A 14403-nucleotide genomic window follows, 5' to 3' on the forward strand; every position below is an offset into this window, starting at 1 on the left:
GATGAACACGCGACCGATAAATGCCCGGGGGTGAAAAACCTGACGCGCAGCTTTTTTTTATTTTTATCCATTCGACCCTCGTGTAACTAATTCCTCTCGCTCTCGTTGTCAGAAGTTTTATTTTAATCAGTATGTATGCCAACAGTTTTTTTAACCTTCCAATTACGTATGTCTTATGTCACATTATTGTCCGCGGGATCTTTGCTCGAGGAGGAAATGCGCGTTAGGTAGGGTTCACGGATGAACGACAATTTATCGGAGCGTCGAAAAGAGTCGATGAACTTGTTAAAGTCTTGTAATGGTGAAGCTTAGCGGCAATTATTCGATCTGGAAATAATTGGAAGTAGGTATTTTCGAGTAAGATCAACAAATTTCGCATTTCTTTTCTATACCATAAAACAAAATTTTCTCTATCGAGAATAGCTGAATTCCAGACAGCTGTTTATCGATCAACTCAAGCCTCGAATCATAATTTTATTGTTAGCAATACTTTAATTGAAAAAGAGCACTGTTCGAATGAGAAAGACTGACATTTGAAATACCGTTTCTAAATTCTCGATCCGAACGATGTCGTGTGTCAGGTATAAATAGGGTGGGAGAGGATCGTGGGTGGCAGATTGCCTTCCGCAGAGACAAGGTATATAACGCGGTACGGTCAACGGGCAAGCCAGAGCGGAATCTCGTCTACTTTTAATATTACCCTATACCTATACGAGTAGCTCGAACAGCACGCGATGTTTTATTATGCAAATTTGACGCTGTGCGCGTGTGCGTGCATCTGACGTCACGAGTACGAGGCAGTATAATCCGTCGTATTCGGTGACCAAGGGTGCATGACGCTTGGCGTGGCTTGCAACCACCGTTTGTGCAGACAGGGTGCAGCACGTTTGAGGTTTCGCGACATGGTTCAGAAGGCGCGATCGCAACGCGGCGTTTCGTGCTTCGAGGCTTGATAAAGGACCGGCATTTGAAAATGTCGAGGTGATAAATACCCCGCGATAATGCCAACGTAGTCCGTGCACCGTGCTAAGACTCCCCTTCTTCTACCGAACCAAAATCCTCCATGAACGCGCAAGTGCGACGACTGGAAGTTTCAAAACTGCATCCAATCGTAACCAAGGTCGAAACTTGACATTGACCGTGAGCGTTGCAGCGCCTTACTCCTGGACCACTGAGTAAATTTCATTCCCGTCCGATAATCGTTCCTTAATTCCACAAACATCGTTTGCTCGACGAGTTGTTATAACGAGGATGAAAACGAGGCGCGGATGGATGGGACCTTCCGAAAGCCCCGGGCTCCTTGAGTTACGCAGCGACACATATATTCGGGTGAAATTAACGTCTCGTAATAACAGAGAGGAACTCTGCCTAGGTGGCGGGGGTTTAGAGCTTCGGGTAAGGGAGGCTCGCCGCGGGCGCACCAACTCTTACTTGACTTGAACCTTGCTCTAATTCTCATTAACGGCACGTGCTCCGAGCGTTCCGGGGCCGCTCATATTGATTGTACACTGGTCCGCAATGGCGCGGGTCTGGCGTGAGGTCCGATTATGCCGATGCCGTTGCGACTCCGGTCTAATTGCAGGTGCACTTCCGTCGTCCCGAGTTGTTCCGTATCCTGGGACGAACCTCCGGACCTAACCCTTGTCCGCGTCAAAACGGACTCGACTTTGTCCGGCCTTTACCAACGTCCGTAAACTGCCAAACGCGTAGCCTGATCCCTCGCTCCGACGACGTTCGACGCTGAAGAGAAATTGATTCCGCGAAAATTTTAGACCCGGAAGTGTAACAGTTATTGACAAGTTTGGACTCGAATATTGACCCTTTTGTTTCGCAAGATTAAATTTCTCAATGACCAAAACCAATTGCTGGAGGGTTACACGCTGCGAATTTATTTTTGGTAATGTCAGAACTAAGGATCGAACAGATGCATTAACCAAAAGAGGTCAATAATTGGGACAGGGTGAACAACTGGTACAATTATCTTACATCCATCGAGTTTGACCACCATTGTACCAGTAATTGTGGACGTAATTCGTAACACTTGTGACCACATTCATTATAAGTAAGTGTAATCGGATATTATGACCACTATAGCGGTTTATGCCAAAATGCTTTGATCAACGAAGTCTGCCGGGTATTAAAACTTTCGTCCAACACTAATTAAAATCAACGAGGCTCAGTCGTGAGTTACGTAATTGAAAAGACCAAAAGTTAAATTAAGAAATAGAGATTCCTGTAAAGGTAACCACAAACGGTTCATCTATCCTACATCAACTCGATCCAAAAACAAAAATTTCACGGCACTTTGTGACCGCGCGTTAATCGGGCCAGTCACGTGGGTGTCGCGGCATATGACGGGCCTTATTTATAGTTAACTATCGTGGAACTCCAGAGGCTGATTACGAAACCGGTCCGCACCTCGGCGCGTGGGCATCGTCTTCGCGTCCGGCGCAAGACGACTCTACCTTTCACTCTTTCCAGGTGACAACTTTTGCCTGAGGCAAAAGTTCGCTGCAGTTCTTAACTCGTTACACTGCACGTTCAGATCGCAGGCGGTCTCGCGTTGCGTTAAACGTTCGCCCCGAGGGTCTCGAAAGACTTCCGGATCACGAAAACATCTGTTGCACAAGAATTCAATACGCAATTAAAAAAAAAAAAAAAAGAAGGTCTATGACCCACTGACTACCGAGAGGCTTCTACTTCGATCGCAAATGCGGCAATACCTTATTCGGTTATTAGCGATCAACTGGGAAGAGCAGCTGCATCGGGAGTCAGTCGAGTCTGAGTAATGCTCAGGTGGGTTTCAGACGGTTGGTGGTGACGCGACGATCACCTTGTTCGAAACCCTTTCCGCACCCCGAAGAAACTCGCGAATAACGCTCAATTCCGCGCTTGGAAATCGCTCGTGCACTAGGCGCCTCGAGTTGGTTACATACATAGATCCGGGTGAACATATAGGGGTATGTACCCATCCATCTCCGCCCCGACCACACCTACGTAGGTAAGATCACTAAGCTTAGCAGTAAAGAAATTACCTCCAACCCCGGCCACTCCGCTTCCAATTAAAACCGTTTCGCCCTCTACGCCCAGCTCCGAGTTCCCTCATTTTTCAAGATTTCCCTCCCAAGCTCTTGAGCATGTTCCCTCCGCCACTCGTCGACAAAAATTTTTCACCAACGAGATTTTCAACGCGGTTCTGCGACGAGAGGCAAAGAACAATCGGAAAGCCTTCCCTTCCGATCGCGAAGAGGGACGAACCTCGGGCTGGTTGTTTGATCGTTCGCGTCACGACGAGGTGAACGAGTGTCTCTTGGGCGAAGGAGAGACCTCTTGATTCCAGGTGGAGTGGCCCTAGACGAGCCGAGGTTTACCTGGATCTTGGTTCTGTCGAAAAAAGAGGCAGACAGTACCTACTATTCGCCTCGCAAAGCCAAGCCGAGCCTTCGCTAATAAATTCCATTAGCCACGGCCTCTTGGCCCGCAAGATCGTTGGGTGATATTGTGTTACGCGTTCGCCGTTCCGTTTCTATGGGGCTCGGAGGCGCCCCCATTGAAAACCGCGTCCGCGTAAGGAATTTCTCCGCAGCCCCGTAGACCTCTGCACGGGCTACACCGCATTATGCCTCGTACTTCCCTCGGCCGCCGTTCCAAATCTCATTCAGGACTTCGCCGGCCCGCGTGGCTCAACGACCTGTGCATAATTCGATTCACGGATTCGTCTCCGGTGCTCCGTACCCATCGTCTTTTGTCGGGAAGGGAGAGCGGATTTTCTTCGAACAGCCAGGATCGACTGTCCTTCGAGCGCACGCTCTGTCCTGCTCGAAGCCCGTAGGTACGTTTTGTACCCCATACCTGATGCCTAGGGGATAAAAAAGACGGTATTACGTTGCACGTTGCATAGAATGAAATACAATACCGTTCTGGCCCTACTATTAACAACAATAACCAGACGTCGGATCCTTTATTCCTTTCTACCGTCGAGCACTTTGGATTATATGTAGCTGCAGCATGCGAGCCAAAACTACCCCCGAAAATTTTCTTGGGGTGATTTTAAAGGTCTGGATGTATATGTTACATACATATACTCTGAAGCCTCGGACGAGTTTTGATTACGCTTCTTGAACAAGCTTGATGCGCAGGATGCTCTTTTCGGATAGGGGAAGATGAGAGTTGGAAGTATACGTATATATAGGACGGTGGGGGTACATCGTAATCTGGGAAGTTATCAAGAAGTTTGATCGTAAGGAAGAAAAAGAAGAAGAAAAAAAAACGGTTAAGTGCACTTTTGGCCTGCCGAAAAAAGGCCGCGCGCGTGCAAACAAACTGGAAGACGAATGGCGGGCGAATATCGCGGAGACTTTCGGCGTGGGGATTGCCGCGAGGAGAGGAACGAAGGAGGGGGATAAAACGACGACGATAAAGAAATATAATGCCAGGAGATGAGCACGCGATTAAGCGAGATTGAGAAAGTCTTTGTCAACACACTGCCGCAGAACCAAACTTCTACTTCTTTCACAGTATTTTCTTTCCCTCTCTATCTCTCTCTCCTCCTCCCTTTTCCCACATAATATATCCATTTTATTGCGTTTTTATTTCCCTCATCTTCCTCGGACTCTTTGCAATTTGAAGAAACTTTTTCAGCGACGATAATTATTACTCCCAAAGTACTGGCGCTCATATCGAAATTTTTATTTCAGGGTGTCTATTGGACAACGTCGCACCGAGGGGCCCGCCCGATGTGCCCCCCCGTAATCCTACAATGAGCCGACTGAACGGAAGATTGCCCGGGAGCCACGCAACAAGCGATCACGAACGCGATCCGGACCTGGAGCCATCCTGCCTGGTCAGGACACCGTCTGGAAATTTTTACAACATACCAAGTGAGTCGGCGGTGTCACGCTTTGAGAGATACTTTCGGCGATTCTTCTTTCTCTTCTTCGTCGAGATATTTACCGAGGGTGGAGAGAAAACGTTCGCACGCTTATCTTATCAGTTCACGTTCGCGATCCTGATGATTGCAAGGGGGGAAAAGAAAGTTGAAACATTCGTTCTTCTGGTATTTATCAAGCCTCTTTCCCTGCAGGATTATTTTACCAAGGGGTGGTTCCCGAGGGGATCTGGATAAACAGTTTTTCCCCGGTATTAGTCACGTGTCACACGCCACGTGCCTCGGGTAGGTGTTCCCTGGCACCGTTGAAACGGGAAGCTCGAACGTTTTCCACCTTCTTAAAAATTTACAGTCAAGCTCCGCCGACTGGGATACACGGCGCAGGTTCGCACCTTCGACGCATCTACATTCGGGCGGGAATAAAACCGCGGATACTTTTAGGGCGAAGTATCAATTACTTGCCTTCCAGCAGCAGCCCGCCCGGGTTTCGAGTCGTTGCAGGATTCGCCTCGGCGGCGAAGGAGAGGGTATTAGGACGGGATCCCGGGTACGGAGTTAAGGACTTTACGAGAGACCGTTAAAAGTGGGCGCCGCGACGGCATTGACCACCGCTCCTTGAAACCCTCGAAATTTAACAGACCCTCCGCAGATACGGGGTTCAGTTTTCACTCGGCACTCAAGCTCCCCCCGACGACGACGACTCGTTTCTGAAAAGAAAAACTCTGAAAGCGTGGGACTGACTCGCGCTCCGCTGCGACCCTGACCGAGGTTCGATGATTTATGACAATCGTTCGTTACGGTGGTACGGACATCGGCACTCGCCGATGGTATACGGCTCGTAAAGTATCGCGAGGTCCTGAGGGCTTGTTACGCTAATACGATCGGTGATTGATCGACGGTTGATCGACGCCAGTCGCGGGTCACTCGGTATCGGGGCTTTTTTCGCGGTTCTGAATTTTTCATACTCGAGATTTCCTTTCTACTCGCCGATTTCCCTTGCCGAATGAATCGAAGGCTCGGAAGTCACTGCACCCCCGGTGTGTAAGCGGAGAGCCGAACTGGTATCTAATCAACCGTGAAACGTCTAACGGAGTTATGCGTTATTAGGATAATGGCTCCTCAACGTTGCACTCCCACGAGCCGTTATAACCGTGCACGGCTGCACCGCTGGCATAAATCGTATTTCGAAGCGCGGTATCTCTCCTCCTCGAGTGCCGACGCACTTTAACGGATCCGAAAACCTGGAGAGGTAATATGAATACGCGTTTAGACTAAACGCTATAATCACCGTAGAACCAGATACGAGAACCCCGTTTGCAATTAAGGGCTTCGAGTGGCTCGAGGAACTTCCCACGCCCTCGATATTTCGAGTGGAAGTTTAAGCAGGTAACAGGTTACAGACGGCAGGTAACGGCCCGAGGTGAAAGGGTGAGCGAAAGCTCCTCCTAAGACAAAGCCTCGAATATTGACCGTTCCTTCGACGTCCCTTGCCGCGGTATCTTAATGCACCCTCTCTCGGGGGTAATAATTACAAGGGGAGGCAAATAACCGCTCTCGACACTCTGACCCAGAGACGAAGCGGGACCTGCAGGTCCTGTAATCTTGCCGAGGGGTGCTCCTGCCTCCGCCTAGGAAACATGGGTTCCGCAACACGGTGCGTGAAACGCGACTAGGGAAGGATGCAGGTTTCTTGAAATTCAACCCGCGCGTGGTGAATCATGTACTTATCGATTCAACACGGGGCGTCTCTGCGGCGTATCAGGTTTAGGCGGTGGCTATGCGCCCGAATATGCCCTTGGTGATGGCAGTTCCTCGCAAGAAACATCGGCCACGACGTTAGCAGCTAACTCCAAGCCTCCCCCTCCTGCAATAGCTAGCGTGTCTCTCTCTCGCATGCCAGGGATATTAGTTCGACACGCAAGAAAGCGCCCAACCCGAAACTCACCCACCCCACCGAACCCTGTAATTAATTCCTTTCCATTTTTAGGATCGATGAATTTCCTTCAGGTAATAAGAAACCATCCTGCTGACCAACCCCGTTTACAATCATGTCCAACGAAACTGCGGCGATGTCGCTAGAGTGCCTTAAACACCTGTAAATGTTCATCTTCCAAATATGTACAGGAGTGCAATCGTAGACCGTAACATTTTGTTTCTTTTCAATGGATCGTAATAGTATCGTGATATTTCTCGGAATTGATATAATGTAATATAATAATCTGGTCTTTCCGGGTATCGTCTTGATAATATTCTGCACTTGCCGTTTTATATTTCCGAGCGAAGAAGAAACCGAACACTACTCCGAGTAGTCAGTTTTCAGGAATGCAGGGTATAGATATTTTACCCATCACGGTTTTCTCTTTCTAAGAACGCGTAACATGCCTTTGCTGATAGTAGAAAACAGATGACTAATGGTAACCTTTTGTCTCCTCTTGTTCGTTTGCAGAGATACCGAAGAATGAGTACAATAACAAGAATCAATCGACAGGAAACAGCCCTATAAAAGTCGAACTCCAAAACAATATGGACAGGTAAGCATTAAACTCCGACAAGTTAGTCGCTGGATTTTAAATTATAAAAATTTTTTAACGTGCTACGAATATTTTACTATTCTAATTTTGTGACAAATCGTCTCGAGTTACCAACCAACTTTCACGACGCTCGTACGAGGCATAAATGATGTATCTGTTTGGTAACAAGAAACACGTTGAAAAACTCAACCAAGCTTGACCCATTGTTGGGCTGGTCCTACGAAACAACAAATAATAGGTTGCCAAGTCCTTGCTCGACTTGACAACGTCATGAATCATCGGGCTTTTGGAGTTGTGGCTGTTATACGGGCTGAATGAGTCAACGTCGGTGAATGGCAATTGTCACTTTTGAATTCGAATAACGTACCGTTCCTCGCTATAAGCGTCGTTCGGTGCTTGGATTCCTCCGGCGGCGGTATACTCACCTTTCACAAGTGTCTCCTTCCCGCTTTTCCTCGGAGAGACACTTCAGAACGCGGTCAGTCCGCAAGTTCGAAAGAGTTCGGGAACATCCTCGGGTCCGTGTATCGAGGACTTTGTAACAAAGTATACAATACAGAACGTATGGGTATACATATATCCCAGTCCCAGTTTCTCTTTCGAGTTTTACACAATCCCGAAAAGCCAGGGAAGTGTTGCCGGCGCGAAAACTGTTTGTACTACTTGAAGGCCGGCAGTGAAGTGGTCTGGCTTTGATCATCTTTATTGCGTCGCGTCGTGGCTCTGAAAACTAAGACAAACGGACCTGCCTTCTTTCGCTCGGAATCTGACTATATCTCGTTTAAATATTTTTCTTGGACTTTCGTAAGTTTTCCTTCAGGTTTCCACTTCCCCGAAGAATAATTTACGATAAAGCCTCGAGAGTCGCGCTAACTCCATTCAGGAAAAACAAGCTGGCCCAATTTTTCCCTTGTTTATCTTACTCGCACCACCACTCAACGTCCCTCGCTCGCATTACCATCGCCACGCTAATTGCCTCCAAACAATTTCACGTTATTCACAATTCCAGAGTGACGCTACCCTACGGCCACGGTCCGTCGATGATTCCAATGAGGCGGCAGAGCTTCAGATGTCAGCTCCGCAAGGGTATCGACTGGTGCAGTTGGAAACTGATTGCCATCGTGGTGATCATGCTCTCCCTCTGTTTAACGGCAGCCCTCACCTACGTTGCAGGTAACGAGATGTTTTACACCTGACGACACGCCAGGCAGAGCGACCCGAGTGCAGTGCGGGATACTAATTTGTCGAATGCATTTGCTTGCAGCGTCGAACATGGTGAACTGGAACCAAGGCACGAAAGCGTGCACCGTTCTCGTTGGCGAGAATACAGAGTCGAAGCCGGCGAGCACAGAGCCGAACAAGACGTCGTCGAGCAGGCCGAGACAGCAATCGTCATCAGGAGGTAATAATTTAGACCCTGTTTACACCCGCAAGCGTAGAGACACACCTAACCAGCATGCCCCAGTGTTGCACCAAACTTCCCAAGCCTCAGACACGTCTGCAGAAATGCCAAAACCTTACCCAAGCACTGGTACCGGTCAGGTTGGCGTGGAACCAGCACAGCCCGAATCATCGACAACGATCTCTTTGCATGAAGATATAAGTAGGAGTGTGCATGCTGAGCTAAGTGGGCATGAAAATGTGCAGGTTAGTGGGCCGGTTTCGTCGGCGCCAAAAACGGAACCTCCAAAGTCAGGATCGTCGACCATCGGGCCAGTGCTTTATGTGAATGTCTCTAGCTCTACTAACTCTTTTCTCGATTCTGCGAACCTCACGACCACTGTCAATCCTCTTTCTCAAACTTCTTCGGAGGACCCCGATCCGAGCACAATTGCTCCGGTAGAAATCGCGCCTGAATCCGACGGATCTCAAACTGCTCATGACGACGCTGTGAGTAGGTATGCAAGCGTTGAAACGTTTGTTGATGAAAAAATTGAGGTCAGCACAGAGATTTATACAGATTGGTCAATACCCGATAACTCTGACGAAATGAAAATTCCTGGGATACCCGAAATGATACCGAAACTCGATGGGAATCCGACAACAAATGGTTCATTCTCGGACGTGGAAGTTGATAAAGGCAACGCTAGCAGCAGCGGTGATGTGGAGACGATCTATACGCCCGGTATTGATTATCCGGCATCTATTAACCTTAACGGGAACGACGAGTCGAGGTTGGATTTTGATAAGCCGCCAGAACAAAACAGTAGCGAAAATGTAGAAGATGAAGTAGATAAATCTAGTTTGGACAGTCAGCATATAGATTCAAGTAATGGTAGTTTATTCTCCGATAATGATAACGTCGGGTCTGTCAATATTTCGTTATTCCACACTGACGCTAAAGCAAACGATGAAGTTTTACCACTGGCATTACCTTTAGTAGTAACTCGGATAGATAGCGATGCTCATAGCTCAGAAGAAGAAGAAGAAGAAGAAGAAGAAGAAGAAGAAGAAGAAGAAGAAGAAGAAGAAGAAGAAGCAGGCGCACAACAAGGGCCTTCCGCTGAAATTGAAGCGATACAACCGCCGAGTAAAAAAGTTAATCGAAAAACTGATGAACGGATAAATGCGACAATTAGTCAAAATGACGAGGCGATTTTCAAAGGGTCAAACGAAACATCAGCCGGTTTGGAAAAAGCGAAGTCTTCCGGGGTTATAAAAGAAACGAGAGAATTGTCCCGCGAAGATTCCTCGTCGGAGTTTGTTACCAGTGGAATTTCACCCGGCATTACAACCGTGCCGGAGAAATCAGAGGAGCTACAGCGGGATTATCCAGTATTTAGTTATGGCCAGGACGAAGTAAAGATAATAAAACTAGACCAGGAGAAGGTCGGGGTGACTGTGAAATCCAAGATAGCCCGCGTACCAGACCAGGAAATAAAATCCGCCTCAAACTTGGCAACTAACGAAGTAAGAATTCAGGAGGAGAAGGAGAATAATCCCGAGGTTCCAGAAATTAAACGCAAGGAGAGTCTGCAGGTTGTGAATGCTGTAAGTGAGCAGTTTGGAGATAATACGGGTAATTTGAATGGCGATGAGGACGATAGTGAGAACAGCGTTCAATACAAGCCGACGAAGCTTACTCAGAGGTCGGACACAGTTAACAATAACTGCGATAGCTCGTTGCATGAAAAGCATGAAACTACGAAATCATCTAACGCAAACTCTGTCGCATCTAACTCAAACAGCATTCCTGAACATCCATTAACGCATCAAGTACACGTCGTAGAGGTGCCCAGAAGCGCTGAATCGCAGCGACAATCGCGACGAGTACTTGTAAACGTGACAATTTCGACGGACGATTTTGAGGGAACCGCTGATTCGAATAAAGCTTCGCGCCCGTTGTACATGTTGTCCGTATCCGTACCAACCGATGGCCAAACTAACAATTTTCCCGGAATTAACATCAGCCCAATGCAATTGTCGGGGCAACAGGCAATGTCGAGCGTTGTGGAAAACTCGCGTGCCGATGAAACTACCACCCTAATTCCACCTCCGCCCCAACCCCCGACATCACCACCTCCGAGTTGGGGTGGGGAATGCGAATGCTCGTGTCCTTGCATGGAATCTGATGAGAAGGACAAATTTTCAGACGGAATTACCTCTTTCGAAAATGCTTTATTTAACGACTCTGAGAATGACAACTTCGGTTCTTTCTACGAGGACACTGACTCATTTACCAGCTCCGAAGATTACTCCCAGAATATTAATAATTCATTTCATATAAATGGTTCGAAAGGTCTGTCAGACGTTGAGGAGTCGACGACAGAGTCTTCATTAAGTAGTATTTCGGATTTGAACCTCACTCAGTCAACGACAGAATCTTGGTTAAGTAGTACTTCGGATTTGAACTTCAGCGAGTCGACTACATACTCCTCGGAGGAGATGACTACTCAAGGTTTTTGGTGCACTGGGACAACTCCACTTCCCCCAGAGCCCACTATACTGATTCTCGAAGGTGAGGTCTTGTTTTCTAACTTCTCTACTTTTTTTATTTTCTTTTTTTCCTACTCTACCTTTACACTATCGCTTTAGCTAACAGTGCTTCTTTGCTTGTCCTATCACACCGTTACACAGGCAGCATTATTTATCTTCCGGTTCTTTGCGTTGCACTTGTAAGTAGTGACTCAATGTTGGTTAACGTAATGAGTGTATTGATAGTAGAATTGTATATTAGTGGTTGTTTGTAAATAGAAAACCAGTAGTTCGTGGTAAGGGTTCGTAAAAAATAATTTCATCCTCTTTTTGTAAGATCACAGAATATGTTGTATTTCATATTGCGTATAATATAATGTAATCTTTGGTAGTAAATTAAATTTAAACAATCACATGGAATTTCGAAGCATTCGCAATTCTCGTCACATTTTAACAACAATACATCCATCCGCAGAATATAGCGATTTAATATAAATGTAACGACAAATAAACTAATTAAAATAATACAAAGTTGATTGATAATATAGTACTGTCAATTCGCACATCATTGCAGCTAAGCTGGGAATGCCAGAGCATTTTCTTTTATCACTTAATTTTTTTCTCTACCGCCAAAATTCCCTGGGTAAATATGATATCAGTAACGAGCATAAATTTGAAAATATACGAGGAAATTGCTCCCCCTTGATTCTAAATTTTTTTTCTCTTGAAAATTTTGTCTTGTTCTCTTGGAAATTCCTGGTCATTACGAATCAGACGACTGCGTTTTATCCCGGGAAAAAATTGGCGTGAAATTTCGAAATCGATTTTAAAACCCACTCATCATTTTAGGTGCAAGAACGTTTCCAGCTCGATCCTTTCCACCTGACGGCACCACCTTTGCTCAAGTTGCGCTCGGACAACGTCTGAGTAAAGAAATACCACCGTACAGTTACTGGAACATGCAGTTTTACCAATCGGAGGCGGCCTACGTCCGTTTCGACTACAACATACCCCGAGGAGCGAGCATCGGAGTTTACGCGAGGCGAAACGCTCTTCCGACTCACACGCAATACGATCTGTTGGAAGTCCTGAGTGGTTTCAAGGCTCGCACATCTCGGGCGTCACATGTTAGTGTCATTGTATGTCACCGTGTATTTTCTTATTGCATTGTCAAATTCTCAGTTCTTGTCTTAATATCAGATCAACCCATGTCAAATACAAATGTGTCGTGACACCACGACCGATCGTAACATTTCGATTCGATTTCCAGCAACCGTCGATCAAGAAAGAAGCTACGCACTACATGGAACCGGGTCACTGGTTTTTGTCGCTCTACAACGACGACGGTGACCCGCAAGAAGTCGCCTTCATAGCCATCGTTGCCGAAGACATGACGCACAACTGTCCGAACGGATGCAGCGGAAAGGGTGAATGTCTGCTCGGGCATTGCCAGTGCAACCCAGGCTTCGGCGGCGAGGATTGCAGCGACAGCGTTTGTCCGGTACTGTGCAGTCAACGGGGAGAGTACATCAACGGAGAGTGTCAATGCAACCCCGGATGGAAGGGCAAGGAGTGTTCTCTGCGGCATGACGAATGCGAAGTTCCGGATTGCAACGGCCACGGTCACTGTACCAACGGAAAGTGCAACTGCGTTCGTGGTTATAAAGGAAAGTTCTGCGAGGAGGTCGACTGCCCACATCCAACGTGTTCGGGTCACGGATTCTGCGCCGAAGGAACTTGCATTTGTAAGAAGGGATGGAAGGGCGCCGACTGCAGTCAAATGGACAAGGAGGCCCTCCAATGTCTGCCGGATTGCACTGGTCACGGGAACTTTGATCTGGAGACGCAAACATGTTTGTGCGAACCAATGTGGTCCGGCGACGATTGTTCGAAAGGTAATTACCGGTCGTAGTGTCGAGTTGAGGTTCACCAAATCGTGATGCTAATTTTCCTGCCTCCTATATTACAGAACTTTGCGACCTGGACTGCGGACCTCACGGTCATTGCGTGGACAACGCGTGCGACTGTGTGCCCGGCTGGTCTGGCGAGCTTTGCAACATGAAACAATGTGATCCTCGTTGCAACGAACACGGCCAATGCAAAAATGGTACTTGCCTATGTGTAACCGGATGGAATGGAAGGCATTGCACAATGGAAGGGTGTCCAAGCTCGTGTTCCGGACATGGACAGTGCAGGGTGAACGGTGAGGCTCAGTGGGAATGCCGATGCTACGACGGTTGGGATGGAACGGACTGCAGCGTTCTGTTGGAACAGAACTGTAGCGACAGCCGCGATAATGACAAAGGTACCTTGGATGATATTTTAAAACAATATTGTGAGTTCCCGATCGAGATGGTTGAACGATTCGCCTGTAGCTTGTGGTGGTTTTCATAAGTGCATAATTTCTTGACCCTCATTGCGTTAGATGGCCTTGTGGATTGTGAAGACCCGGAATGTTGCGCCAACCATCATTGCCGCGATAGCCAGCTGTGCGTCTCTGCACCAAAACCGATCGACATCCTCCTTCGAAAGCAGCCTCCAGCGATAACTGCCTCGTTCTTTGAGAGGATGAAATTCCTGATCGACGAGGGCAGTCTGCAAAACTACGCGCGTCAGGAGACCTTCAACGAAAGGTACGTTGCGAATTCGTTTTTCTTTCTCTCTTTCCGCTCTTCTGCGTTAACCGCAATCGTTCCGCAAATATCGTACGCGAACACTGTGTGACCACTGTCCGTCCTGAATCAGTGTTGCGTGGAGTGACACTCTTCTTCTATCAGTTTCATATATACTCGTATATTACGTATACCATACTATATATCTTGTCATCCTTCCTATTATACATTATGATAATCTGTGCGTTGTTGTGACCCGTGTGAAATCACATCCCAAACAGTTTTGTACATATGTTTGTATGAACGTGTGAACGAGCGTGTGCCTTGCACCTCTTTTGTCCGTCCGAGTGACGCTTGCGAGAATGTGTGAGTCCATGTTAACCATATTAAGCTTACGCCCATGCTCTATAGAGGAATAGTTGAACCTTAAGATAGACTGATCAAAGAGAAAGCGATT

General features: G+C 47.3%; 1 protein-coding gene across 7 annotated transcripts in view; it reads left to right on the forward strand.

The window, feature by feature from the left end:
- Positions 1-14403, forward strand: part of LOC124306763 (teneurin-m) — a 342803-nt gene that overhangs the window by 319332 nt on the left and 9068 nt on the right. For 5 of the 7 annotated variants that reach the window (XM_046767737.1, XM_046767739.1, XM_046767740.1 and 2 more), the window contains 8 exons: positions 4698-4880; positions 7335-7419; positions 8429-8592; positions 8684-8821; positions 12184-12473; positions 12605-13229; positions 13304-13639; positions 13760-13967. In XM_046767737.1, coding sequence (XP_046623693.1) covers positions 4698-4880; positions 7335-7419; positions 8429-8592; positions 8684-8821; positions 12184-12473; positions 12605-13229; positions 13304-13639; positions 13760-13967 — 2029 coding nt within the window. Of the gene's footprint in view, positions 1-4697; positions 4881-7334; positions 7420-8428; positions 8593-8683; positions 8822-9045; positions 11378-12183; positions 12474-12604; positions 13230-13303; positions 13640-13759; positions 13968-14403 lie in introns of those variants that run through there. The other 2 variants (XM_046767735.1, XM_046767736.1) reach the window with 2 other exon arrangements.

This window comes from Neodiprion virginianus, chromosome 6 (genome assembly GCF_021901495.1).
Source record: "Neodiprion virginianus isolate iyNeoVirg1 chromosome 6, iyNeoVirg1.1, whole genome shotgun sequence".
NCBI lineage: Eukaryota > Metazoa > Arthropoda > Insecta > Hymenoptera > Diprionidae > Neodiprion > Neodiprion virginianus.